General features: G+C 46.6%; 2 protein-coding genes across 5 annotated transcripts in view; one reads left to right on the top strand and one right to left on the bottom strand.

Moving 5' to 3' along the window:
• NAT10 (N-acetyltransferase 10) overlaps positions 1-12,218 on the top strand; it is a 36,849-nt gene extending 24,631 nt beyond the window's left edge. For 3 of the 4 annotated variants that reach the window (XM_073347918.1, XM_073347917.1, XM_073347920.1), the window contains 9 exons: positions 353-401; positions 1,349-1,442; positions 1,540-1,650; positions 2,717-2,889; positions 3,555-3,674; positions 4,805-4,903; positions 5,360-5,433; positions 9,788-9,871; positions 11,160-12,218. In XM_073347918.1, the coding sequence (XP_073204019.1) occupies positions 353-401; positions 1,349-1,442; positions 1,540-1,650; positions 2,717-2,889; positions 3,555-3,674; positions 4,805-4,903; positions 5,360-5,433; positions 9,788-9,871; positions 11,160-11,253 (898 nt within the window). In that variant the 3' untranslated portion in view covers positions 11,254-12,218. The remainder of the gene's footprint in view (positions 1-352; positions 402-1,348; positions 1,443-1,539; positions 1,651-2,716; positions 2,890-3,554; positions 3,675-4,804; positions 4,904-5,359; positions 5,434-9,787; positions 9,872-11,159) is intronic. The other variant, XM_073347919.1, reaches the window with a different exon arrangement.
• Positions 12,219-23,066: 10,848 nt separating this feature from the next.
• ABTB2 (ankyrin repeat and BTB domain containing 2) overlaps positions 23,067-25,872 on the bottom strand; it is a 194,234-nt gene continuing 191,428 nt past the window's right edge. The window contains exon 17 of the mRNA XM_073347923.1: positions 23,067-25,294. Within this exon, the coding sequence (XP_073204024.1) occupies positions 25,097-25,294 (198 nt within the window). The 3' untranslated portion in view covers positions 23,067-25,096. The remainder of the gene's footprint in view (positions 25,295-25,872) is intronic.

Raw genomic sequence — 25,872 nt, forward strand, 5'->3', positions numbered from 1 at the left:
TTTTGTTCACTGAAGTCTGTTGGTTTTTTTTGTTTGTTGTTTTTAATTTGGTGGAAAGGCCATCCCCTTATTATTGTGTCCACCAATTAACCCTTATTTCTGACACATGAATCTTATCCACTTTCTGATGTCATAATCTTTTTGTTCACAAGTTAGTATCTAAGTCTGGTCTATATTAGTAGCCCCTTTTCATGCCCTTTTGATCAACATTATTTGTTACAAGTTTACTGTGATGCCATATGAACTTTGCTCCACAATCAGGATAGGACTGCTGTCACAACTACTACTGCAGCGTTAACATCTCAATAATTTCCAGCGTGTACTTTTTCCTCTTCCCTTCCTCCCCAACCAGATTTTGGAAACGTGCTGGATTTGTACCAGTTTACCTAAGGCAGACTCCAGTAAGTATCCTACTGTTTCAAGAACCTGATCGAGCTCCCACTGACGTTAGTGAAAGCCTTTCCACAGACTCTGATGGGATTTGCATTGTGGGATTTTTCAGAAGCACCTCAGCAAATCATTGGGAGTTAGGCACCTAGGTGCTTTTGAAACTTTCATTATAAGTGTTAGAGTTTGTTGTATCATCTTTTTTGTCTTGTGGGTTTATGGATCACTAATAACTGACCTAACATATTTTAGTGTTGGGAAGAAGAGTAGTGACCATCTGTAATATCTTTTAGCTGTTTACTCTACTTAACAACTTAAGGCTAATGCCCATGTAGGTACCCCAGGCCAGTGTGTGCAAATGGCTAGGTAGACAGCTGGCTGGTTATTTGCCTATGCATTTGCCACACTTGTGATGCAGCTGCAGTAGTTTTGAATGGAAATGATGTGCACATGCTTCTGTGTACGTAATTCACACAATCTAGACCTTAATAGAAAAGAAGTTTTTAGAATGAAGTCAAACCCCATCACCATATCACAATTCTGCTACTGTCATATCAAAATCCCCTCTCATGAGCTAGTTAGATGCCAGAACTGCAAATCAAAGCCAGTCACTTAGAGTAAGTCTTGTCTGACAGCAGGTGTTAAGTTTCCTATGTCATTGCGCCATCTTGCATTTGTTTTTCTGACTCTTGAGTGGTAGCTGAGATTTTTGGCTCACTAAGTAATAGCCAGAAAAAAAGGCCCTTCTGTGGAATTTATCAAATCCCCAAGGCTGGTGGGATATAAATTCAATAATGATGGTCAGTGACTTTTAATACAACTCGTGTCCATGCAAGAAATTGGGTAAGAGGGACTCCAGTGTTTTTAATTATATTACAACACCTGTCTTTACTTTTGTCACTTCAGTACATAATGCAAACAGTGAGTACCAGAGATCATGAGAATCTGTCTTCCTTCCTAGAATGACCTGACTGGTGAGCACTCCTGTATCATGCTGAAGATGCTGAATGAGGAAGAGAGTGAACAGGAGCACTGGCTCGCTGCCTTCTGGAAAGGTAACAGCTGGTTGTCTGTCCTAGTGTGAGAGGAAGCCTCCATGTATCCTTTGCACAACCTGGCTGGTAACCATTATCTTCTCTTCTTGTCCTGAAGATTTCAGGAGGCGGTTCCTGTCTCTGCTGTCATATCAGTTCAGCACTTTCCCACCTTCATTAGCATTGAACATTCTACAGAACAAGAATATCAAGCAGGAGTTGCAACCCCGTGAGTTTCTAGGCTTCTAAAATCCTTTCAGTGGCTTAAGATCTTAATGTGGTTTATCAAAAAGGTTATTAAATGAAACCTGTGAATGTTCTACAGCCTTTAGTAGAATGCTACAATTCCCTGTTGGTCAGGTCTGTTTGCTCCCTTCATCTTAAAAATATGCTTATTGTTGAGTGAAAGCTTCCAGTACTGTCTCCCTGATAGCTGAGATCAGAGAGCTCTACTTGATCAAAGTTTTGCAAATGCTCTGAAACTAGAGGGCTCTTTCATTTAGCAGACAAATGCATAGCAAGATCCAATGACTGGAAGTTGAAACTAGGCAAAGTCGAACTGTGGACTTAAGGCACCCACTTTTCACAGTGAGGGCAACTAACTGCTGGAACAGTTTAAGTTTGGGCTGTGGTGGAGATCTCATCACTTTAAGTCTTTATACCTGAGTTGGATGTCTTTCTGAGAGAGACATTCTAATTCAACTACAAGTTATTGATGCAGGAATTGTGACCTGTGGAATATGGGAGGTCAGACTAGATGATCACAATGGTCCCTTCTGACTTAAAAATCTATGAAAGCAAACTGTGGTTTCTTGAACGTAACAAGCTCGAGATCTCTCAAGGGAACACAGGAATTAGTCTGGTTCGATGTTTTGTTTTTATTTAATATTTTGTTCCTGGTGAAAGCTGCCAACCCCCTCTGTCAGAGGACAGCGACAGTGTGGGCAGAGGAGGTGCAAGCTTCCCTACCTATGTGCCTCAGCCCTTGTGTAGAGTAAGAGGAGGAGCCCAGTCTCCATGGCCAACTGTTTGCCTAGGAGTGGGAATCATGAAAGGTAGTTGTGAGGAGTCTGTCCCCTACACAGGCTTTTATTTAATATTAAAATTCATTCAGAGAGTTTGCATGACTAGTCCAGTTGAGGATTCAGTTAGATCCACTATTGTTTAGTTCATGTATACATTTCAAAGCAAATATGTTAGCACACAGGCAATTGATATGAAAAGTGAGCTTGATTATCCAGATCCTGAAGAAACATGGAGTGCAATTCTAATACTGCTATTTTTGATTTGCTCAGCAATCAGCCGTCCTGAACTGGAAGCTGTGTTCATCCCCTATGACCTGAAGCGGTTAGAGATGTACTCTCGAAACATGGTGGACTATCACCTGATCATGGACACAATTCCCGCTGTCTCCAGGATGTACTTTCTAAGCCAGCTAGGAGACACATCCCTCTCTGCTGCGCAGTCTGTATGTACCGTTTGCATTCATTACCACCTCCTTCCTTCCCTGTTGAGACCAAGTCGCGTCAATATTTCTGGAGCGAGTAACTCGCTCCTATGTAATTCTATCCCTGCCTACATCTTGGCTCTTATTTCGTGCTGTTGTTTAGTCTAACTTCTCCCTTTGGGAGTAAGAGAGTCTTGCCTTCTGTCTGCTTTTGTACCACCTCCTGTTCTCGGAACACACTCCCGCTTCACATGCCACATTCCTATTCCTCACCTCTTTCATATCTCCAAAACTTCAGCTGACTGCCTCTTCTGCATTCCTCGCTGTGCTGTCTCCTGCCTGTACTAGTCTCCCATGTTTTGTATTTGCTTTGAATCTGATTGTAGGGACCCGGTTCTCTTACACATGGTGCAAAGGACTAGGTACGCTTAAAGTGCTGTGTAAATGCTAGCTAAAAGCCCCAAACCAGAGCAAGAGGCACTGCTGGACTAAACATGTAGTGATGCCCATCAAGAATGGAGCAATTTGGGGAAGTTCCAATGCGTCATACAAAACTCTGAACCCCTTCACCTGTTGTGCTTTGTATTATTTTGCTGGACCAGTAACTTTAATGGTAACATCTACGGAGGTGGGGAAGAACCTAACTTTTGTGGGTTTAAAAAAGAAATAAAAATCTTATTCTCCAGGCCCTTCTTCTGGGGATTGGTCTGCAACACAAATCCGTGGATGTGCTGGAAAAAGAGATAGAACTGCCCAGCAGTCAGCTGATGGGCCTCTTCAATAGGATCATCCGCAAGTTCGTTCAGGTAATTGCATCATGGTCCAGCTTTGCTCTCTCAAGTTGGGCCCAATGCCGTCCCAGGCCTGAGCCTTGTAGTATGAGAAATCTGGATCAGAATCCTGTATCCTCAACCTGTCTCTAAGAAATCATTAGAAGCTCATTGTAAAGAAATGTCTTGTACTTGGTGGCAAACATTGGTGGTGATTTCTGTTGTACGCTCCCCCATGCAATATGTATATTTTGTTTAATTTCAAATGGTGAAAGGTGCTGAAGGCAGGAGGCTTCGGGCTCTAATGTCCGCTAAGCAAGGTGGTGAGGAAGCTGATACAACAGTCCAGGCTCAGTGTCTCAATCTACCTTAGAATGCTCATCTCTGGGGTCACCGTAGGACAGAGCTGAAGCCTGTAGATATCCAGGAAAGGCTCTAGGTCAGGCCTCCAGTCTCCTCGATCTCCCTGATGAGGCTGACAGCAAGGGTGTCCGCTGTGGTGGTGGATGGCTGTCCGTGAGGAATTTGACTTGGGCCACCAACTCCTTTCACTTAGATCATTATCAAGTGGGTAATACTTTCATCCAGTAATAACATGGGCTAGATTCAAACTGGTGCCATAAGAATAAAAGGCTCCTATCCATTTTCCAGTCCCCTGAGCAAGTTAATGGAACGATTGAATAGGCAGAGCTTCTGCATCCTAAAATGCAAGTCCGTTGCTTTACAGATGGCTTGCTCAGCATAGAATTCTTTTAGTTGATGAGAAGGAATGACTATAAAAAAGGAAATCTGTAGTGCTGTCCTCCACAGATTAATGGTTTAGTTGGGATTGCCTAAGTGGGGGGGTGTTTTTAAATCACCAGCTCTCACATTCGTGCAAGTGACATTGGATGACTGATTTATTTTCTTATTAAGCTGTCTTTGCTTCTGCTTTCAAGAAGTGGCCGTTGAGTTTCATTTTTTCACACAAAATGACCAGTTAAACAGCCCCCCCCCCAAAAAAAAACAAAACAAAACACCCAAACAAACAAAAAACCTAATTCCTTGTTCATATTTCAAAGACTACAGAAGTTCCATAGTGGGCAGCCAAACTCCGTTCATTTTTAAAGCACCTCTGTGGGAAAACACCAGTAGCACCATCACATATTAATTTATTCCCTCGTCAGCTGTTCAGCAGGATCCAGGAGAAGGCTGTGGAGGCGCAGATGGCAGTAACAAAGGAAGTTGTAATGGAGCCAACCCTGAAATCTTTAAATGAGGACTTGGTAATAATAATCTTGCTACTAAAACTTCCAGTATGCACGTCAGACCTCTTTGAGGGTTTTCTCTAACTTAGGAGTCTCGTAAGCTGGATTTCTTCCAGTATAGGGAGTGCGTGACATACGTGTCCTGTTATGGTAGTTATGGAACTTTGAAAGCTTTAACTGTGCCTTTTAATGCTTCATTATTTTTGTGCTTATGTTTCTCCTTATACTGTGGTGCTCCAATCCTCCTAGCCTCACCTTTGCATTTTATGTTACAATGCAGCTACAAAAAACAATTAAAACGGGAAGAGTTGTTGGGAAACATACAATTCAGAGCTTGCGGGGTTTTTTTTGTTGGGCGTACTGCCTTTTGGAAGGGAGGAGAGTTGTAATTTCTGACCTAGGAGACTACCTTGTAATACATGGGTTACTGCTGTACATAAAAACTTAGTGTGTCTCTGGGATGTTTCAATGCAGGAAGAAGCAGCAAAGGAATTCCAGGAAAAACACCAGCAAGAAATGGGGAAGCTGAAAGACATGGACTTTTCACAGTAAGAATTTATCCACATAAGTCTCACCACAAATATTCCTAGGCATCTAGTTTGAATACCCAGGCTCCAGGAAAGGTACACCTTCGCATGTGGGTGGGTAGGGCGGGAATACTCAAATACTTCGCATGTGGGTGGGTAGGGCATGTGGGTAGGGCGGGAATACTCAAAGACCTTGTACTTACTTTCAAAGCAGACATCTGTGTCGTATTGTCAGCCAGTAACTTGAGCTTTTTGTTAGATCAGAAATTTGAAGTCATGGTGTTTGTCAAGACTCACAGGCTGAACTTCTTATTCTGCAATATCTAATCAATGCTGTTTTGTCATGTTTTTGGCACCTGGTGATTACAGTTTCCTGACACTTTCTGTTAATCACAGGTAATCAGTGATGGTCTCTGCTGATAAACACCTCTTGCTCTCAAGCTAATTTTCATTTTTTAAAATGAGTTTTGGTAATAGAAATCAGTTCTCATTGGCACTGGCCATCCAGCTGCACTCAGGTCAACACATGAGCTAAGATTTGTGCCTGAGCAGCACAGTGTGGACAGGAACTTGTGTGACTGTGGCAAGCCATTTTGGCTTCGATTATGTCTGCCTACCCACCTGTGCAACTGGATGGCCACTAGAGCAGCAGTTCTCAATCGGGGGTCCGTGAGCCCTTTCAGGGGCAGCCATAGGCCCTGCGGCTGAAGCCTTAAGCCCTGGTGCCCCCTGTGGGGCTGAAGTGGGGTGTGGCACAGGGCTGAAGCTGGGAGCCTTGGCGAACCCCCCCGATCTGAAGCTAGGAGTAGCGTGGGGCTGAAGCTGGGAGCCTCAGCACTTCCCGTGGGCAGAAGCCCATGGGTTGGGTGGCCACAAGGGTTTTGCCCCCTCAAACTGCAGTGTCTTACCCAGAGTTGGGGCAGTCCTGGGGGCAGCTCCCCCCACCTCCTCTTCTCTGCCAAGCCCCACCCTCTGGCCAGGTCATAGGTCAGAAGGCAGAGCCAGGCAGTGCTGCTCCCCTGTCTGCTGCTGGTGCCTGGGGTTGCAGCTGCTCCTCAGCTCCCAGCCCCCTTTGACTGCTCGGGCAGCTGGTAAGAGCTGCCCAGGCAAGGTGTCCTGACTCTAGGGCCAACAGCGCCCTTAGGGAGCAACCTCTGTAGGGGGAGCCCTCCTGGTACACGGCCCCTAGCTATCCCATCCCTGCACCCTGAGCTATCTCCTGCCTGCACACAGCCCCTAGCTACTCCCTCCCTGCACCCTGAGCAGTTTTCAAACTTTTGAGTTGTATTTTTTGGTTGTGTTCCCCCACCATCCAGCCTGTCTAGAAGTTAACTAGAAGTCAAACTACGCCTATTCATAGGGTCGTGTCCCATGTCCGTCCCCCTGGCCCAACCCAGAGCCTTGAGTCCCCCTTCCACTCCTGCTGGGTCCTGGAGTTTTTATAGCATGTTGAGGGGGGCCTCAGAATGAAAAACTTGATAACCCCTGCACTAGAGAACAGGCTAGTCTTGGGCAGAGTCTTGAGAGATCTGGGCTCAGCTTCAACTCTGCCAAATTTCCTGTGTGAGCTTGGGCAGTCCCTAGTTCGCTCTCTGGCATAGTTTCCTTTCTTTTCTGTTTAGCTGATAAACTCTTCAGGGCAGAGACTCTCTTGCTCTGTTTGTATGGTGCCTGGCACAATGAGGCCCTGATCTTAGTTGGGCCTCCACATGATACAGCAATAGAGATAATAAATTGAGCTGTCTAATCATGGGCTGTTTTAATCTGATGGCTTCTGATGCTCCTAGGAATCATCCTTAGTAAGGCTACATTTTAGTCAAGGGTATTTTTAGTAAAAGTCATGGACAGGTCACGGGCAATAATCAAAAATTCATAGTCCCTGACCTGTCCATGACTTTTTCTATATATCCCTGACTAAAACTTGGCGGGGGCTGGAGGAGGGCGACCCAGGACCCTCGCTGGTGTTGGGAGGGTTTGGCGGGGCTGGCAGGCTCCCTACCTGGCTCTGCGCCTACCCCCCAGCAGCAGCAGAAGAGTTTGGGTGTGGGAGGGGGTTGGGGCACAGGACAGGGTGAGGTGGGCTCTGGGCGGTGGTGACCGGGGGCGCTCCCCGGAAGTGGTGACATCCCCCTTGCTCAGCTTCTAGGCAGAGGCTTGGCCAGGCAGCTCTGTGATGTGTGCTACCTCTGCCTGCAGGCATCGCCCCCGCAGCTCCCATTGGCCGCAGTTCCTGGCCATTGGGAGCTGAGAAGCCAGGCTCTGGGCAGAGGTAGCACGCAAAGCTGCATGGCCATGCCTCTGCCTAGCAGCTGAGTGAGGGGGTGTTGCCACTTTCCCAGGGAGCCCCCCCCCAGGTAAGCACCACCCAGAGCCCGCCTCACCCCATCCTGTGCCCCAACCGCTGCCCATACCCAAACTCTGCTGCTGGGGGGGAGAGAGGGGGTGCCATGGCCCGAGACTGCCCCAGCAGCAGCTGGAGCACCTGGTGCAGGAGCTGCCCCTGAGCCAGGCACACCGGCCGCTGTAGAAGTCATGAAGATCACGGAAAGTCATGGAAGCCATGACAAACTCGCAGTCTTAATCATTAGCTTCCCCCAAATCATGGAGATGGTCCCACTGTCTCTTACACCAATTTAGGACTCCTGACTTATCCTTGTCCTTCTCAGCTATTCTCGGTTTCAGTGAAAGCTCTGGTAGAGAAGTGATCCTTGTCAGTGCTGACTTAATCATTCCGTTTTTATTTTTTTTCATTTATTAACTGGCAGATTAAACCTAATGTTGCCTGAAATGTCTTGTAGTAGGTCTCCCTTTGCACAGCTGCTTGTTAATTATTGTGGAGCTAGTCAGCTTGAAGGCTACTGAGCTGCTGAAGCTGTGAGTCTCGCAAAACTCCAGAAAATGTTTCTTCCTTCTGAGCTAACAAGAACCACTCTTTTCCCATATCCTGCAAAAAACTGTTTATTTGTTCAAAGAAGATTGTTGTAGCAATGTCTTCTATTGTCGCCCTAAATCAACAAAGCAAACACTAACAAAGCTGAGAAGAGAAATAAAAGCTTCTTCACCTCTGGTTAGGTTGTCTGCCTGATGTGACAGATGTGGATATGCGTGATTATTTCAAACTACTTTCATTTCTCCTCTTAGCCCAGTGTGATTTGCTGCTTTTCCTTTAGATTATTTCCTCCAGACCTCACCCTGGAAAAATCACCCTTATTTGATTTTTTTTTTTTTTTTTGTTTTGAAGACCGATTACAGAGAAGTACAGTAGTACAGCTGAGACAGCTGTAAAGGCTTTATCCAGCATTAACATAAGGTTGAACAGAGGCTAACTTCTGTATTGAGACCCCAGAGGCTTGGGGTAGGAGGGAATGAGCACTCCAGTTCTCTTGTGTGGTCCCTTAGTTAAAGCTGCATGCTGTGTCTCAAACACTTGGATACCATGGGAGGGGCACAGGACAAGAGCCTGAACTGACCAGAATTTGTCTTTCTGGCCTTCCTGCTCAAAGGAAACATTCAAGTTATAACATCCCGGGCCCCTTTCTTTTTGGTTTCCCTGTGCTAGTGCTCGGACTTGCGCCTAGTCATTAGCAACGGAATTGCTACAATACCCTAGACCATCTCTAGAACGGAACCTCTCCTGTGTGTGCCATTGGTCCAGGGGTTCTCTTAGTTAACTAACTTCCCCTGGTGAATACTTGCTGTATGCATCCTTGGTCTTCATCTTTCATGCAGCACTAGCTTCTGCCTCTTTACTTTAAAATCAAAACCCCACAATCCTGTAAATGGAAACTATAGATTGGATGGATGTCTTCAATAGTGTATGTAGGTCTGGTGACGGCTGCCAGATTAATAAAAGCCATGGAGACTGAAGACCTCTCTCCTTGGAAGAGTTTACTACTTGGGCAGGTGCAATGCATGTCTCCTATATGCAAAGGAAAACCACTGTGGCCTTGGCCCTCCATCAGAAGGCAGGGTGTGAGCATGTGTGTCTGATGCCATTCAGTTCTCTGCCTGTGTGATGGGACTGCCATAAAAGAGCAATTTGGTAACATTCATAATATGGGCAGCTGAAGGAAACCACTTGCTTCACATCTGTTACTGAACAGCTTTTGGATGATAAGTTCTTGGTCAGCACTGACCTAGTTTGGATTCAGACCAGTGATGTAGTCTTGAATCGCTGTGTACTGCATTACAGATCCCCCTGAGCCATCTGGTTCTGCTTTGAACCAGCTCTTTATTTCTGAAAGTTTCTCTTTTGTTTGGATGCTGACACAAGCACTGGCTGGGTAGCAGTTTGTGGACAGAAGCATAATTAACCTTAATTGTTCTCCTTTAAACAGACTTGGTTTTGTTTTGTTTTTCTCCACCTCTCACTTAGATATATAATCCGGGGCGATGATGAAGAATGGAACGAAGTGCTGACCAAAGCAGGACAGAACGCTTCGATTGTCAGCCTGAAAAGGTTGGGAAAGTGTTTATAACAAACAAAAAAAAAATCCATGCACCTCTCTTCAATGGATCTGTCTTTCCCAGTTTGCTTTATTGTAATGCTTAAACGTAGAGTGAAGATGAGGAGTTAAAGGCGCAGGAATTGTATACCTTGCTGCTCTATGTATACGCCTAATGGGGATCCAGAGAGGGTAAATAGCAAGCAGGCTGGGTCTTCCCTTGAGTAGAGAAGATGAGACGGTAGTGTGGCTCTGAAAAAGTCCTCCCTTTTCATAACTTGATCCCATCTTGGCTTTTACTATCCAGTATGGTACTTCTCTCAATCCTAACTAACCCCGCTTTTTCACCCTGGCCATGCACCTAATTTGTCCTGATTTTCCTTTGGTGGGGGTAATTCTTTTAAGAACTACTCCTTTTCCATTTGATTTTCTTTTCCACTGACACCAGTGGAAGCTTGTAGAAATTCATCCTCTTAATTCAGGGCCTAATCCTCTGAGATGCTGAGTGCCCTCATCTTCCTGTGACTTCCTCAGGAGCGGATGGTTCAGCAGCTCATAGGGTCAGGTTCTTAGTTGAAAATGTTAGACTCCCTAACGTGGTTTTCATCCATCTTCCTTCATTCAGCTCTCACACAGGTCAGTATCGAATCTTTACTGATCTGTGCACCTGGGGATTTATGGGGTGGCACTTTCATACACGTTGTTTTTCTTGAGGCCTAAGGACAGGAGTAATTATCTTGCCCATCTTGCATCTTTATTCTGCTTTGTATGCATGTGCATTGCTTTTGTGAATGCTGGAAGCAGGAAATGAGCCCTAAGACATCTTAAAAAAACATACAGGGAATTTTAAAATGTCATTGAAATTGGAGAGTCCACAGATTTGTTCATTTGATCCATCCACCCCTAGCCTAAGCCCAGTGCAGGACTGTTTTTGTATGCCTATGTTTTCAAGTATCTGATGATTTTAGGGTGCCCCAATTTCTGTGCCTAACTTGAGATGCCTTCAGGGGGCTTGACTTTAAGAAGGTTCTGAGCACCAACCCTCTGAAAATCAGGCTACTTTAAGGGGATTCAAGTTGGGCACCCAAAAAACAAGACACCAGAACATCTAGGCCATATTCCTTAGTGCTTTCGCTTAGTGCTTTAAATGAGCCAAGGAACGGGATCATTTCTTTTCCCCCACACCCTCTCCTTTGGAGGCCTGGTAGCTAAGGTTTCTGTGGAGGCCTCTCCCCCATGTAGCAGATGTTCCCCTGTTGAATTGAAATTCTCTTTAACAAATGTTTTGTTCCTGTTTCTCAGTGAAAAGAAGAGAAAACTAGACATGGAAAAAGGACCAAAACAACAAAAGAAATTCAAGAAGAACAAAGATCCAAAGCAGAAGTGGAAGAAATGACTTTAAAAATGATAATGGACTCGAATAACCAGGAGCAAGCTCCTGTCTAAGGAGCCCCATCCCCTTTTTAAAGCAAGGACTTCTCTTGAAGAAGCAGTGTCTGGCGGGGAAGGGCTTAGAGGCCCTTTTAAAGAATATATATTAAGGAAAATGTAGTGACCTCGCCAAGAGAGGCTGCCCATAGGGATTTTTATACTGTGTGCCTGGAGAGCCTGGTTTGATGAGAGGCACTACACAACAAACTAGACTATTACAAGGGTGCCTAAATGGCTAGGAAATGTCAATTCCCAGGGCTAATCAATCCATAAACAACTTTCCCCCATCTTAGTGGTTGGTAGTTAATTTTTTATTTTATTTTGGGAGGCCTATTGGAGCACTTGCTTTTATTGTGCCTTACTATGTGGTGTGGCGTGGCGTGGCATGCGAGCATTTTAATACACCTTAGTATGTTTAATTACCGGCCCTTCTCTGCATCAGCTTTCCATTAGGAATGACATCAGATTTAGCAGCATAAAAATGTCTGCTTTCAAATTGCGCCATGAGCTCCATTCTCCATGTGGGGCCTTGCTATTCACTGAGCACCAGCGGGGCATGCTCAGTGCCATGTAAAAGTGGCCATGGTCCCTGTGCTAAGGAGCTTGTGGTGTACATTGATATATATTTCTGTTTGGAAAACAAAGCCTACAGCTCCTGCTTCTCGTTCTCCAGAGGAAGACCCTAATCAAGGATGCCTCTGTTTCATTCTTAGTGGCTTATAGGCCCCTTATCTCTCAGGTGGCTAAGGAGTTTGCCCTGTGATAGACCTGGTAGCCGGTCCTAATATTTCCTTACTTCCTAAGCTTGCTGTAACAAATGGAGAAGGCCCTGCTGGCTCCATGTCGCCTGGTGTGTCTGCTTGGCTGTTTGTAGTTTGGAAATTGTGCAGAGTTTGCCATAAAATCAGCATAGGCTCCAGTGCCAGGAAACCAGCCTCCTCGCCTACACTGGCTCCTCCTCAAGCGGCGGGGCTGGCCAAGCAACTCAACAGTCCGCTTATGAGGCAGTAGGTCTCCGCTTACCTGTGGTTCCTTTTTGCGTTTGGGAACCAGGTCTGTATTGCCCAGGCTCATGCCCTCTTCTGCTGTGGGAGGGGCGGGGGTTCTGTGGTGGAGCTGCTCTCTTCTGTGTCTGTGTCTATCGCAGACTCCAGTAAGTGGGGCAGATCTTAGCTCTTGGGGAACTGCAGACAAATATAGCAGCTGAAGTTCCACTTTTCCTCTTCCTCCTCCCTTCCTTCCACAGAATAAGTGTTCCTATTTCACTGACTCCCGTCCCACAGCCTGCTCCCCACTTTGCATCTCATGCTCATTCCCTCCTCTGCATGTATTTTTCTGTCACCCATCTTCCTTACTCCTGCTCCCCAGCCTAAGGGCCTGGGAGCTGCTAATGGTAGGCTGTATTGAGAGCACTATGCTACAGAAGGGTCAGAGTTACGAATGGCTGTTGATCCTGACCTGCCCCTCCCCCTGCTGCTGGAAAACCTCACTGACCCTCAAGTTCCTCCTCCTGCCCCCTGAAACTCTTAAAAACCCATTTTCTCCAGCTATGTCCACCTGGGCATGCTCCAGTTTCCTCCCCAATAAGCTCTTTGGATTTGTGAGGCCCGTTAACCAGAAGGAAGGGCTACTACACCAGTGCTTGTGCCTCCCTTTCATTAACAAATCAATTTGAAAGACTGCTCTGCTGCTCTGCCTTTCCTTTCCAATATATCGGGGAGTTGGGTGCCCTGAAAATTTCATTTATACCCCACCCCAAATACATAGAAACCTTGTGCCATCAACTGGCAGAACAAGGTGCTACCGTCCAGGAGGCAGGTGTTGGATCCTGGGCCTTGGTTATCTGCTTCTGGGCAGTAGGGGCTGGAGCGTGCTGTGTTGTGTTCCAGGGTTCCCCTGTGGCTGACTCAGAATTGTTGACTCCAGAGGGTGCTGGATCTCCTTGGTCTGAGGGATGGTTACTGCAATGCAAGACTTTGCAAGGTGTGTCATGGGTAAATTGCATCGTTTAGGCTTTGAGTGGGGCCAGAAGGTGTGGGAAAGGAATTGACCTGTGTACCTAGAGTTAGTGTTAAATGATTGGTGTGGAATTGAGAATGATTTCATTGGTGCCTCTGCTTGTTTTGCTTCCTTCTCTGGAAGTTACAGATGTGTGATCTGATTGGCCACAAATGACAGCAAAAGGTGCTTGAGGTACCTGTGTGTTCCTTGCAGGAGACTTAAGCAACAGTTTTAAATTGTTTCAAGCTGAGCCCTTTGACCTGTGTGCAGATTAGGACTCATTCACATAGAAGTGGGTGTTCACCTCATACAAAGCAGAGCAGGTGACATTAGATTGAAAGGCTGCACCTGAGGGAGAGCCAGGGCTTGAGAGGCTGATTGATGATGGAGCCCAGCTGAGAAGGAATGGGTGGGGCTGGCAGAAAGCTGGGAAGCAGGCTGCAGTCACACCTTGGGAGAAGGAAGATGTTTTTGGGGCTGCAGTGTTAAGTAAAGTTACAGTGACTCCTTGGGAAGAGGGAGTTTGGACTGGTAAACCTGGGAGCCAGAAGATGTAGGAAGTAGTCCAGGGAAAGAGCAACAGGATCAGGGAGAAAGCAGGTCACAGTGCTACATATAGGATCCCTGGACTGGAACCCAGAGTAGAGGGCAGGCCTGGGTTTCCTTAGCAGCCCCTGGGAAAGTGGCACAGACTGAGCATTGGAGCCGAAGACTGCCTGGGACAGTTGTTCAATGGGACTTTGCTAACTCCGGAAGGGGACTACAGTGTTGTGACTAGAAGGCCAAGACAGGAAGAGAGAACTCCCTTAGTCATTCAGAGAGAGTGACAGAAGCGTAGTTGGGTCTGTAAATGAGCGGCGGAAGGGGGCATTGGACTGGAAGGAGATAATCCCCAGAGCAGCCAGGAGGAGATGCCTTTGTGGTGAGTGGACCCTGTGACATACTCATTGAATATGTTGCTGGCCATTATACCAGAGCAGTGGGAGGCTTTTCCTATTGCACATCACTGCTCAAGGCCAGAAAACTCTAATTGAAATTCCTCTTCTTAAAATGTGGAACTGGTGAAAACCACTGAGCCTGTTGTAGGAATCCTTAAACTACGGTCCTCCTAACAGGGTTCAGAGCTGTGCAGTTTAAGATGAAATCTTTTATAGGGCCCATTTGGCTGCGATGTCTACCAGAAGCCAGTTTGTGTTAAAGGTGAGGCTAATGGGCAGAGGGTTGTGGGGTAACTGAGGAAGTTGATATTTATTTCCAAGACTAAAAATACCTCAGATGTGTATTATAAACTATATCTTTGTCCCTGTCTCTCCCAGCTATTTGTTGTTGCTTGTCTTAGATTGTGAGCTCAGGGACATGGTCTACCTGGGTTTGTAAAGAACCTCTTACAGCTAAGCCTTGAGCCTGCTTGGGGCCTCTGGCTGCTCCCCTGTTGTAAATGTTACAGGTAGCATCATGGTCTCATACACAGTGCATCAGACTGGGAGTCAGGAATACTGGGTTTTATCACTCCTACCTACCCTTGACTTCCTTTGTCTTTGGGCAAGTCACACACATTCTCTGCACCTCTGTCTGTTCAGGTGGGGATAATACATAACCTGAACACATTTATGGGCTTCATTAATGTTTGTAAAGTGCTTTGTGATCCTCTGGTGGAAGGTGTAATATATTATTCAGTGAAAAGAAAAGGAGTACTTGTGGCACCTTAGAGACTAACCAATTTATTTGAGCATGAGCTTTTGTGAGCTACAGCTCACTTCATCGGATGCATACCGTGGAAACTGCAGTGGACATTATATACACACAGAGACCATGAAACAATACCCCCTCCCACCCTACTGTCCTGCTGGTAATAGCTTATCTAAAGTGATCATCAAGTTGGGCCATTTCCAGCACAAATCCAGGTTTTCTCACCCTCCGCGCCCTCCCCTCCCCCCCCACACAAACTCACTCTCCTGCTGGTAATTGCCCATCCAAAGTGACCACTTTCTTCACAATGTGTATGATAATCAAGGTGGGTCATTTCCAGCACAAATCCAGGTTCTCTCACCCCCCTCCAAAAACCACACACACAAACTCAATCTCCTGCTGGTAATAGCTTATCCAAAGTGACCACTCTCCCTACAATAAGAAAAGGAGTACTTGTGGCACCTTAGAGACTAACCAATTTATTTGAGCATGAGCTTTCGTGAGCTACAGCTCACTTCATCAGATGTTTACCGTGGAAACTGCTGAAGTGAGCTGTAGCTCACGAAAGCTCATGCTCAAATAAATTGGTTAGTCTCTAAGGTGCCACAAGTACTCCTTTTCTTTTTGCGAATACAGACTAACACGGCTGTTCCTCTGAAACCTCTCCCTACAATGTGCATGATAATCAAGGTGGGCCATTTCCAGCATAAATCCAAGTCATTATGCAAGTTAGCCTATTTCCCCTTGCTTTTTGCCCCCCCCCCCCCGACGTTCTAGTTAAACTTGGATTTAAACTGGGAGAGTGGTCAGTTTGGATGAGCTATTACCAGCAGGAGAGTGAGTTTGTGTGTGTATGGGGGTGGGGGGGGTGAGAAAACCTGGATTTATGCTGGAAATGGCCCACCTTGATTATCATGCACGTTGTAGGGAGAGTGGTCACTTTGGATAAGCTATTACCAGCAGGAGATTGAGTTTGTGTGTGTGGTTTTCGGAGGGGGGTGAGGGGGTGAGAGAACCTGGATTTGTGCAGGAAATGGCCCACCTTGATTATCATGCACATTGTGAAGAGAGTGGTCACTTTGGATGGGCTATTACCAGCAGGAGAGTGAGTTTGTGTGTGGGGGGGTGGAGGGTGAGAGAACCTGGATTTGTGCTGGAAATGGCCCAAGTTGATGATCACTTTAGATAAGCTATTACCAGCAGGACAGTGGGGTGGGAGGGGGTATTGTTTCATGGTCTCTGTGTGTATATAATGTCTACTGCAGTTTCCATGGTATGCATCCGATGAAGTGAGCTGTAGCTCAGGAAAACTCATGCTCAAATAAATTGGTTAGTCTCTAACGTGCCACAAGTACTCCTTTTCTTTTTGCAAAGACAGACTAACACGGCTGTTACTCTGAAACCTGATATTATTCAGTGGAAATTAAATGATGATGTAGCTTGCTAAATCATATGGTCATGTTTTTTCAAACAAATGGCTTCATTTTGCTTTTACAGCTATGCTTTGCAGGAGTAATGTATTACATTGGCAGGTTCCCCCACCTCATTTGCAAATATTCTTGAATTCAGGCTACATAGTCACAATATATGAAAATATCATTGGTCAGATGACGCTTTTTGCATATGAGTGACGTACTCTTACTGTAACATCTTTCTGCCTGTGCTGTTCAGGACGTAGGTGTGGAAATGCCGATTTCTGGGGAGACCCTAAAGTGGGTTTTAAACCTGTTGTGTCCTGAGTGGGTAAGATTAAACTGGGTTCTTTAAGCAGCCTAGCAAAATGAAAGAGAGTGGAGCTGTTAACTGCTCTTCATCTGACTTCTTTCTTGAGCTCTCTCTAGTCTTCTCTGGTTATAGATTCCTGCTCTATTGAATGTGTATTGGATACAACCTAATTCCTCTGAAATTGGTAAGAGGCTCACACTTCTGTTAATGAGTAACTGCTCTAATCAGCTCATGGGATAGATACTATTTTATCTCGGCAGAATATTGACTGTTTCGGAAGGGAGTGTATCCACAGCTGAACTGTGTTCCAGTACTTTGGAGTATGTAAACTTTGTGATCACTAACTTCCTTTGGATCCCTCCTTCTGTTCATCAGTCACTTGTGGAAAACAAAAAACCTCAAGTGCTACAATAAGTGGCACCAGATTTTTACAAGCTTAGTTGAACCACATTTTCCCTGTCTGTGCTTTAGATCAGTCAAGTAGATTAAATTGCAGCTTAGAATAAGGGCTTGTTGAAATGCATCTGTTTAGCTTCATGAGAAGTTAAAATAAGGGAAGATACTCCTTTGCAGAGTTCGTCTAGTGTTCTCCTTCTCAGACATTTCCCCCCATTAAAAGACTGAGGCAATTTTCTTGGCTACTGAGGCTACGATATCACCTTTGTGAGGGTTTCCTTGCTGCCATGTTTGTATCTCCCAGGCATAGCCAAGGTTTCACTGTACTCCTAGCCGCTGTGTGCCAAATGTTCTCCTTTTCCGTAAGAATCAATCTTAAGCACTTCCGTTTTTGTACGATCACTAGTGCAGCTCTCCTGTTAGCTGCTCTCCTTGCCAGAGGTGTAAATGTCCATGGCTGGTCTGGGCTAGCTGTAGCAGTCCCCCCAGGACAGCACTGTGCTGGCCTGGGCGAACTTGCATTTTGGTGTCCCTGGCCCCTTTATGTGTGGTCGCAAAAAGCAAAGGAGGACTTGTGGCACCTTAGAGACTAACCAATTTATTTGAGCATAAGCTTTCCTGAGCCACAGCTCACTTCGTCGGATGCACGAAAGCTTATGCTCAAATAAATTGGTTAGTCTCTAAGGTGCCACAAGTCCTCCTGTTTTTTTTGCGAATACAGACTAACACGGCTGTTACTCTGAAACCTGTCATTTGTGTGTGGTGTCTCCCCTCCCCTCCCCTGCACCTGGCCCCTATGGGCTTGGCAGGCTTCCCAACCCCTGCACTCTGCCCCTTTGCCCCTAATCCTGGGCTCTCTCTTGCACCCTAACCCCTGCACTGGGCCCCCTTTTCCCCTAACCTCTGCACCCCTGTCCTGCTCCCCTAACCCCTGTGCTCTGCTGCCTGTGCCCATGTGGGGAAACTGACCTGAATGCATGGAGTAGCAGGCATTGTTGCTCCCTCGCTGCCCCTCCCCACTCTTCCACCACCTGCTGCTCCACCACGCACCCCTAGGAAGCAGAGAAGGGAGGATAGAGGAGCCATGTCAGGGCTCCCTGGATCACTTTCACCACCTGGACTGCATAAGGGGAAGGCAGCAGAGCAGCAGCTCCTGGTGCTCACCGCCCAGCCCAGCCCAGGTGGGGAAAGTGACCTGGATGCACAGAGCGGATGGTGTTGCTCCTGTGAGTCACTGCTTCCCCATCACCACCAGTGTTCCTCCATTGGGAGGGAGAAATCTGGGTGCCCCCAACCTGGCACCCCCTGCTAGCCGGGAGCAGGGTCTGACTCCACACAGACAGTGTGCATCTCTGATGCTGCGCAGCTCCCTCTTGGCCATGGTGCCCTGGACGGTCACCGGGGTGGCCCACTCTAAGGCCAGCCCTGCTACAGTGTCTCCTCCAAAATTAGAGCCCACAGTCTCTTTGGTCAGAAATCTGTTTTCACCACTATCTCTGCGCTTCTCAATAGCCTCCCATTACAGTCTCTCTAGTCCCTAGCTCACACTCTTGGTGTGACATTTATAAAGGAACTTCTTTCCATTTATCTGGTGGCTTTGGAAACTCAATTCCTCTCTTTGGCTTATGTGTTGCCCTTTAAACTCTGACTTTAATGCTCCCACTTCCTTGCCAGCACCTGGTCGATGTACCCTGGCCTACTCTCTGGCCCTTCACCCATCCCCCCAGTTCATCTCTGAGCACACATCTGAGGATAGAATGGGATCTGTTTTTCTTACTGACAAAAGTGAAGGTCCTCCCCTTGCGCCCCCACCCCCCACCCCGCTGCAAAGCCCTTAACATTCCTGTCCAGGAGCACAGTGCTTTCCTATTACTCTTTCTGTGCATGTGTTCACCAGTGGAGGGCATTATAGACACCCAGAAGAATCAGGCATGCAATCCCTTTGCTGCTTGTGCTTTATAGCAGAGGGCCATGCCAGCTGAACTGCATGCGCTTCTCCAGTAGCCCGCTCTCCCCTTCAGTCCTGACCATTCCTGTAATGGTGTGAGGGCTGTCAGACCAGGTCTCTATAACACAGTTAAAGCCTCAAGGCCAGTCCTCCTATGGTTCAAAGCCATCTCCTGGTGCCTTGGCCTAGCATGTCAAGGTAGGAGCTGAGCTGTTGCTGTAGATCTCTCTCCCCTCCCTCCCTGGTGTGCAGCAGTGACCCTGTCAGCCTGTGATGAGCAAGTGCTCTGGCTAATTGGAAGGAAATGGCAAAGCCATGTATGAGCTGAGCAGCTCTCTCAGCAGGAGGTGGATAGGCATGACCTAGTTGTCAGTGGAATCAGCCTGCCGCCTTGGAGACCTGTGAGCTATTTTGACAGCCGGAGTGACCTACCTGATCTCTAGGAGACGTAGCTTGAGTGGAGAGGAAGAAACAGAACTGGTGCTGCTATTGTGTGTGGGGGCAGGGGCGGGCAGGCGGAGTTGAGACTGCTGGGGTGGGGTGCTCCTTTGGCCTGTTCTCCAGCTACAGGAGGTGAGTCCCCATGGCCCTGAGGCTTGACTGTGAGCAAGGTGGTAGAGTAGGGAGCCCCTCTGGCTCTAATAACACTGCATACAGTAAGGGGCGGGAAGGAGGGGAAAGCATCTTTATTCTCGTCTGTAGCTGTTTTTATACCACACTCACCCTGTAGAATCTGAGTGCCTTCCCGTAGGGCATTAAGCTGCATGGCTGCAGATCTGTCACATGTCGATTGGTCTCCCATCCTAGGGTTAGGCATTTGACTGGACCAAAATAATTGATCGAGTGACTGGTTAAATATTTAGAGCACTAACTGGTTAAACAGTAACAAAAAACAATACTTTATGGTCTCCAATAGGCTTAGCCTTAGATATACACTTGTGCCTAATTGCCAAAAACAAGTTACTTAACTAAGTTAAGTAAAATGCAAAACCATGAAACACAAGTTCTAAAAAATGAAAACTGCACCATGCTACAATCAAATGGTGGGCTGCTGCCTACACCAGTGTGTTCTTGCTGGAATAGTTGATGATGATAAAATTTGACTCTGGTCAAATAGGCAGTCAGCTGACCAGTCAATGACAGCTTGCAGGCCTATCTTCTCTCCCCAGAGGGAGAAGGGTGTCCACTGGAGTGCATTCATTGGGTAGTTATGTGGGGGGGTTTTAATGTAAATATACCTGTTGCCATGTGTTGGTATTGGAGAAGGCAAGGTAAAAGAATTGAAGTGGTGAGATTTGTTGGTCCTTAATCCTGTCCTCCATCTAGGTTTTGTGATAGTGTATCCCTAGATTCCCCGAACATCTAGACCCCATGATCATTGGGCTTTCTCTGTATTGGTGATGCATCTAGACTCATTTTCCACAAAGAAACGTTATGGTGCGCACAGAGTCGTGGAAGCAGGGGCCAGAGGCTGGCAGTCAACACAAAAGGGCCTTCCCTGGCTCAGAGCAAAGCTGAGCAGAAAGTGAGGTGACAGTTGAGAGATGTAAAATCCTTCCCCACTCTGGGCTGTGGGAGCCCCTGGGAGACTGAGCAAAGCGAGGTGAGAATTTCACTGTCTAGTAACCTGCCACTCCTGCTGAGTGCAGATGTGGGGCAATGGGCTGTGACTGCTCTGTAAACCAGGCCAGCAATCTAGCTGAGGGCCTCAATAGTTATATGTGATCAATACCAGCCCAGAGGTGGCCTGAATGACTGACTACAGTGGGGGGTGGTTTTGTTCTGAAATCTGCATTTGCAGTCCAGTTTTGGAAACAATCTGTGTCTCTGACAAGCTGCATGAAATCCCTGCAATCTGCTCCTGTAGCATGAGCCTGGGTTCAGCTAAGAGCCCCATCTGTGAAATGTCAGATGAGGCACTATGGACTGGTCCTGTCTCCAAACATTTTGCCTTTCTTCAATGCTCATCTCCTACCCTAGAGCAGCCATGGGAGTGCTTGAGAGCCAACAGCGTCCCAGAGGATCATGTGAACTTTGGCCCTGTAATACATCATTAGCCAGTCTTGTGCCAAAGGGTTTATATTGTTATGACCAAATTGAGCACGGATGAACCCCTAACATAAGGCAGCTACTGCCTTTGCCTAATCAGACACTCATCTAGCTGGGTCTTCACCACACAGGCCCCCTCACAATACTGCAGTGCATGTGTTGGAATTCTGCCTCAAGTCACCATGTCTAAATATGGAATCTACCTTATTACAAACAAAGCCTACAACCCACTGGGGCAAATCATCTTGTTTTCCTTGATTCTGTTGCATAACAGGAGCTGTCCAGCTGTTCCACATGTGCATGAGGAACCTGATCTAGGCATATTCCATTTTGTTAGCACTAGGGTGCCATGGGGTGTTTCTTCTTTGCTCTGCAAAGGTTTACTCTGAAGTTTAGCACAGTCTTTACTGTAGCCTGGAGAAAGCAGCCCTTGAGTGACTCCAAGCCCCTGAAACTCAACAAAGGACACCCTAGTGAGATGATGTGTATTTCCTTTGAAGTTTTGTGCTTCTCCAGAGGTGCCCAAAGTTTGCCAGCAGCCCTTGATTTGCACAGAATGGAACAGGTAGCCAGGCAACCTCCTGAAGGAAGTACTTGAATGTATTTATTCAATTTCCTTGAGTAAAAAGGGGCCCCTAGGAAAATCTGTCCATCTTCAGCTGAGACTTTTGTTTGTCCCATGATTCCTGAGTGCAGGCCTGTTTTTTACTGGTACATTTCTAGGTGTCTCACTGGCATAGTGCACAAGAGAGCACATGCTGGTATGTATTTGTCCCAAGGGAGCATTGTTGATCATGTAAATCAAATGCTAGGAACTGCTCTGAGACACAGATTGTTACAGAACCTGGCTCCAGAGCTAACTGCACAGCCCCTGGGGAAGAAGAGCTGTGATTGCTAAGGAACAGACATCCAGCAGCCAGACAGACCATCCTGCTCCATGGAAATTGTTCTCCTCTAAAACAGAGTTGGTAGGATGCAGAGAATTGTAACGTACTAAGCAGCCTGAGAACTTAGGTGCCTAGTTCCCAATTTCTTGGAGGATTTGGGCCTAACTACCTCTGAAGCTCTGGGCCTTGTCCCTGAGAGGAGACGTGCTGCACATTCAAAAGGTGCAGAAGCCTCTCTCAAGCCCTAAATCAGTAGGGCTGGTGCTGTATGAGGGCAGCTGAGTCAGTGGAAGTAGGGTATGCTATTAGGGGGCAGCTGTACCCATTTTAGCTTTTCCGTTGTTTGAAATGTTGTTACGAGAGGGTGTCCTAAGTGCCTGTCCCTCAGCAGTTGGGAGGGAGCTAGACAGAAATTTGTGGTCTAAGAGTTGATTAAAATAGTTGCATAGGTTAATCCTCAAATGCTGTGCATGCTGACTTGCCCATGATCTCCTCTGCTGAGTTACTACAGTAATTACATACATTTGGGCTTCTCAGCCAAGCTGGCTATGTCATCAAACCATTTTCCCTACAGCCAGACTTCTGCTGAGGATTTCAACAACATTGCTCCCTCCCTGGAGACACTTAATAGGGCTCTAAAGAGCTGAAAGGGGAGAGAAGTAGCTGCGATGAAAGAAGACCCTAGCTCAGTCTCTTACTGAAGAATGAAAAAGGAGTACTTGTGGCACCTTACTGAAGAATGTTTTTATTTGGATTTTTTTTTTTCTAATTCTCTCCCCCTTCTCCCTAGTCCCTGTTTGACAATAATTAAAGTGAGTGATTCTCAGGCAAGAAAGACACATCCCCTCATGTTTGCTCCCCTTGTACCCTGGCATGACAAACATGCTTCCTACCCCCTCCCCCCATGGGCATTTTCAAAACTATTCCAATCTCAAAGGTAAATGGCACACCTGTCCCTACACACACAATATACAGGCTAAAGTACAGAACAGCCTTGTCTTCATTAGTGGAAAAATGTTACCATGTGGTAAATGCTTCCCCCCCCCGCCCCCCATTAAAATAACTGAGTCAAAACACAAAGCATAAATGTTACATTGTTAGCAAAATCCTGGTACATTTACATAAATGACACCATGAATGTACAGTTAACAGACAATATTACAGCAATAAAACTGGACCTATGCTTTTGTACAGCTAGCTGGAGCAGCTCTTTGAAATATTTTCCAGGATATGGCCTTTTTGGGGTTTCTTCCAGTGAGAAAGCTGGAACAGCCTCTGGCTTTCTAAGAATAAATAGGGTTAATGAAGCGGGTGCTCTTCAAAACTGTGTATTTATAACACAAGTCAGACCAGTTGGAAATTGGCTGAGAACACCAGTTGATCATCCATAGGCTTATATGTCCCTGGCTAGCCAAGCACACTCAGGTCATGCAATCTGCAATCCTGTTTTGACCAATTAGCTGGAGATGTTGCACTCTGCCCTTCCTTTCCCCTCCTCCACCAAACCTTGACTGTTCTTTTCAGCTGAGCCTGAGCCTTCTCCCCTCAGCCTGTTTAGCATTTCATAGTTCAGATTTCCAAGAAATCCCAACTCTACAGTGAAAGCTTTCTTTCCCCCCTCCCCCCGTCCCCCAGCCTAAAATGAAGCATTTTAGCTAACGCTTTCAGTATGTGCCAACACAGACCAGCAGGGAATGGTTGCAGGGGGCAGGTTTTAGCTAATGGTGACAGCAGGATGAATGGACATCAGTCACCTTACATCTTTGTTTCTAAGGTCGGTGCTTGTATTTTTTTTAAAAAAGTTTGGTAGTTTCTGCCCTTTGTAAGCTAAGAAAACACGGTGAATCTTAAAACTAGATACTTCAACCCTAAGTACTGCAACCTAAACGTTTCCTAGACATAGAGGGCAACGGTGAGCTAATGCGTGCAAGCATTCTGCAGTATACCCTTCCCCCCACCTCCAGGGAAGTATCCCCATTACTTCCATCTCCACAGCTGTAGAGAGGACTGACTTGCCCATGGCCACAAGTTTGTGTCAGGCTTTCCTCTCATGCATGTTTCTCTACACCACACCACCTCCAGCAAGAGAGCACAGCATCAGGGAAGAATGAGCTGTACATTCCTGCTTGGCTTTAAGGGAGTATAGGTGGTACACACAATACTAGGACCTAGGCCCCTCAACACAGCAATAGGTTTTGCTGCAGCATTTTTGAAAACCACCTCCTCTCATTGCATCAGTCACTAATCACGCAGGAGTGCTCCATGTGCCATTCCCAGACTGTTAAAAATGGGATGACTTGGACACTACAAGACACTTGATCAAACCTTTACAGTGTAAATAGGATAGGCTGTTTTCTTTCCCATTGGCCACCACTGAACACAGACAAGTAGATCAAAACTTGGCTACATTCTCCAAAGTAGGTGCTACTGAAAAAAGATAATTGTAGAGGCCTATTTTACTGTCTCACCTTCTCTCAGCCTTGTGGGGGTGCAAAGAATTTATGGGCAACAAGGCTAGAGTCTTTTGCCATGTGTAAAACTCGTGTTTATAGCTACAGTGGTAGCCTGAGCATGCTAACTACTATACGCATTTGGTCAGGTGACTGAATGCTCAGAGGTTCATGGGATTAGAGGACTATCAACACACCCTTTTAAAAGCACCACTGGTGTATACACATCAACCTGATGGGGAGTGTAGATTAGATTAGCATGTTCGAAACACCCCCAGTGTTAGGCCTCACTCTGCTGCATCTGCGCGCGCTGTTTCCCTAGCAGCTTTCACCTTGTGCTCATGAAAACGGAAACATAGATCTTCTCTTCAGGCCAGGTTCTTCAGTTGCTGCCTCCATTTTTCCTGTTGGTGCTGTCCTGGTGTCACTCTGATGCCGTACAGCACAGAAGAAAAAAGCCACCTCCCCTCCTTTGTCGTTAGAATAGTTGCAGCACTCTAACACGCTCCCCAGAGAAATCACTGCCCTAAGGGCGTCAGCTTAGGTGCGGACTTTCAGCATGAGCTGGTGGTTCCATAAGACAGACCTGGAAGCCCCAGCTGGATAAGGTCCCGTGCCAGTGTGATGCCCTAGCGTTCCTGCTGCTGCTGCTTTGCCCCTGCCTCACACTCTTGAGGTGATGTAAATAGAATGCAGTCGACTGGCCAGTGTTGTCTGCAGGTCCCGCAGAGGGTCCAGACCCTGCACCTTGCTGTTCCTGCCGTAGATGAGCTGTCGGAACGAGTCCTGTTCCAGCAGAGAGTTCATGTGTTTGAGGAAGAAGCCCTCGCAGAATGAGGCCAGTTCAGGTGCACTGTGGATCTGTAAAACAGAACAGGAGCCAGTGACCTTCTCTGTGAGCCCTACAAGTTAAAGGACATTTCCACAGCTGCCACTGCTAAGCCCTTTCCCTCTGACAGCTTATTGGGCAGGATGCCTGCTAAACAAAGGACGGTTAGGGGAAGGGGTATGTACGTAATGATGTAGTTGGTAAATGCTAATGGAAAGGACACCCATGCTACGAAGGACTCTCTTTCCTCTCCCTGTGTGCGTGCATGCAGCTGGAGAGGTTCATCCCACTGGGATATTTTCCAGGGGATGAAGTAAATTTTTTATTTCTAATCCTCTGATCTCCTTCTGTTAGCTGAGCCACAGTCCAGTGGCCCTTAAAGGAAAAGAGCAGCTGGCTGATGAAATGGCCAAGATACCTGTTTTGTGTGAGCCTCGAGTCCATGTGTCGCATCATCACACAACAAAGGAATCTTGCCAGCTGGTATGTAATATGAGTGGCCATGGAAATATGGTGTATATGATAGAATGCTCACTCCCAGACCAAGGTGCAGAATGAGATGGGGAAGAGCCACTCTAATACCATGCCTGTGAGTGCCTCAGATTGTCCC

The sequence above is a fragment of the Lepidochelys kempii genome, chromosome 6, assembly GCF_965140265.1.
Source record: "Lepidochelys kempii isolate rLepKem1 chromosome 6, rLepKem1.hap2, whole genome shotgun sequence".
NCBI classification, from domain to species: Eukaryota; Metazoa; Chordata; order Testudines; family Cheloniidae; genus Lepidochelys; species Lepidochelys kempii.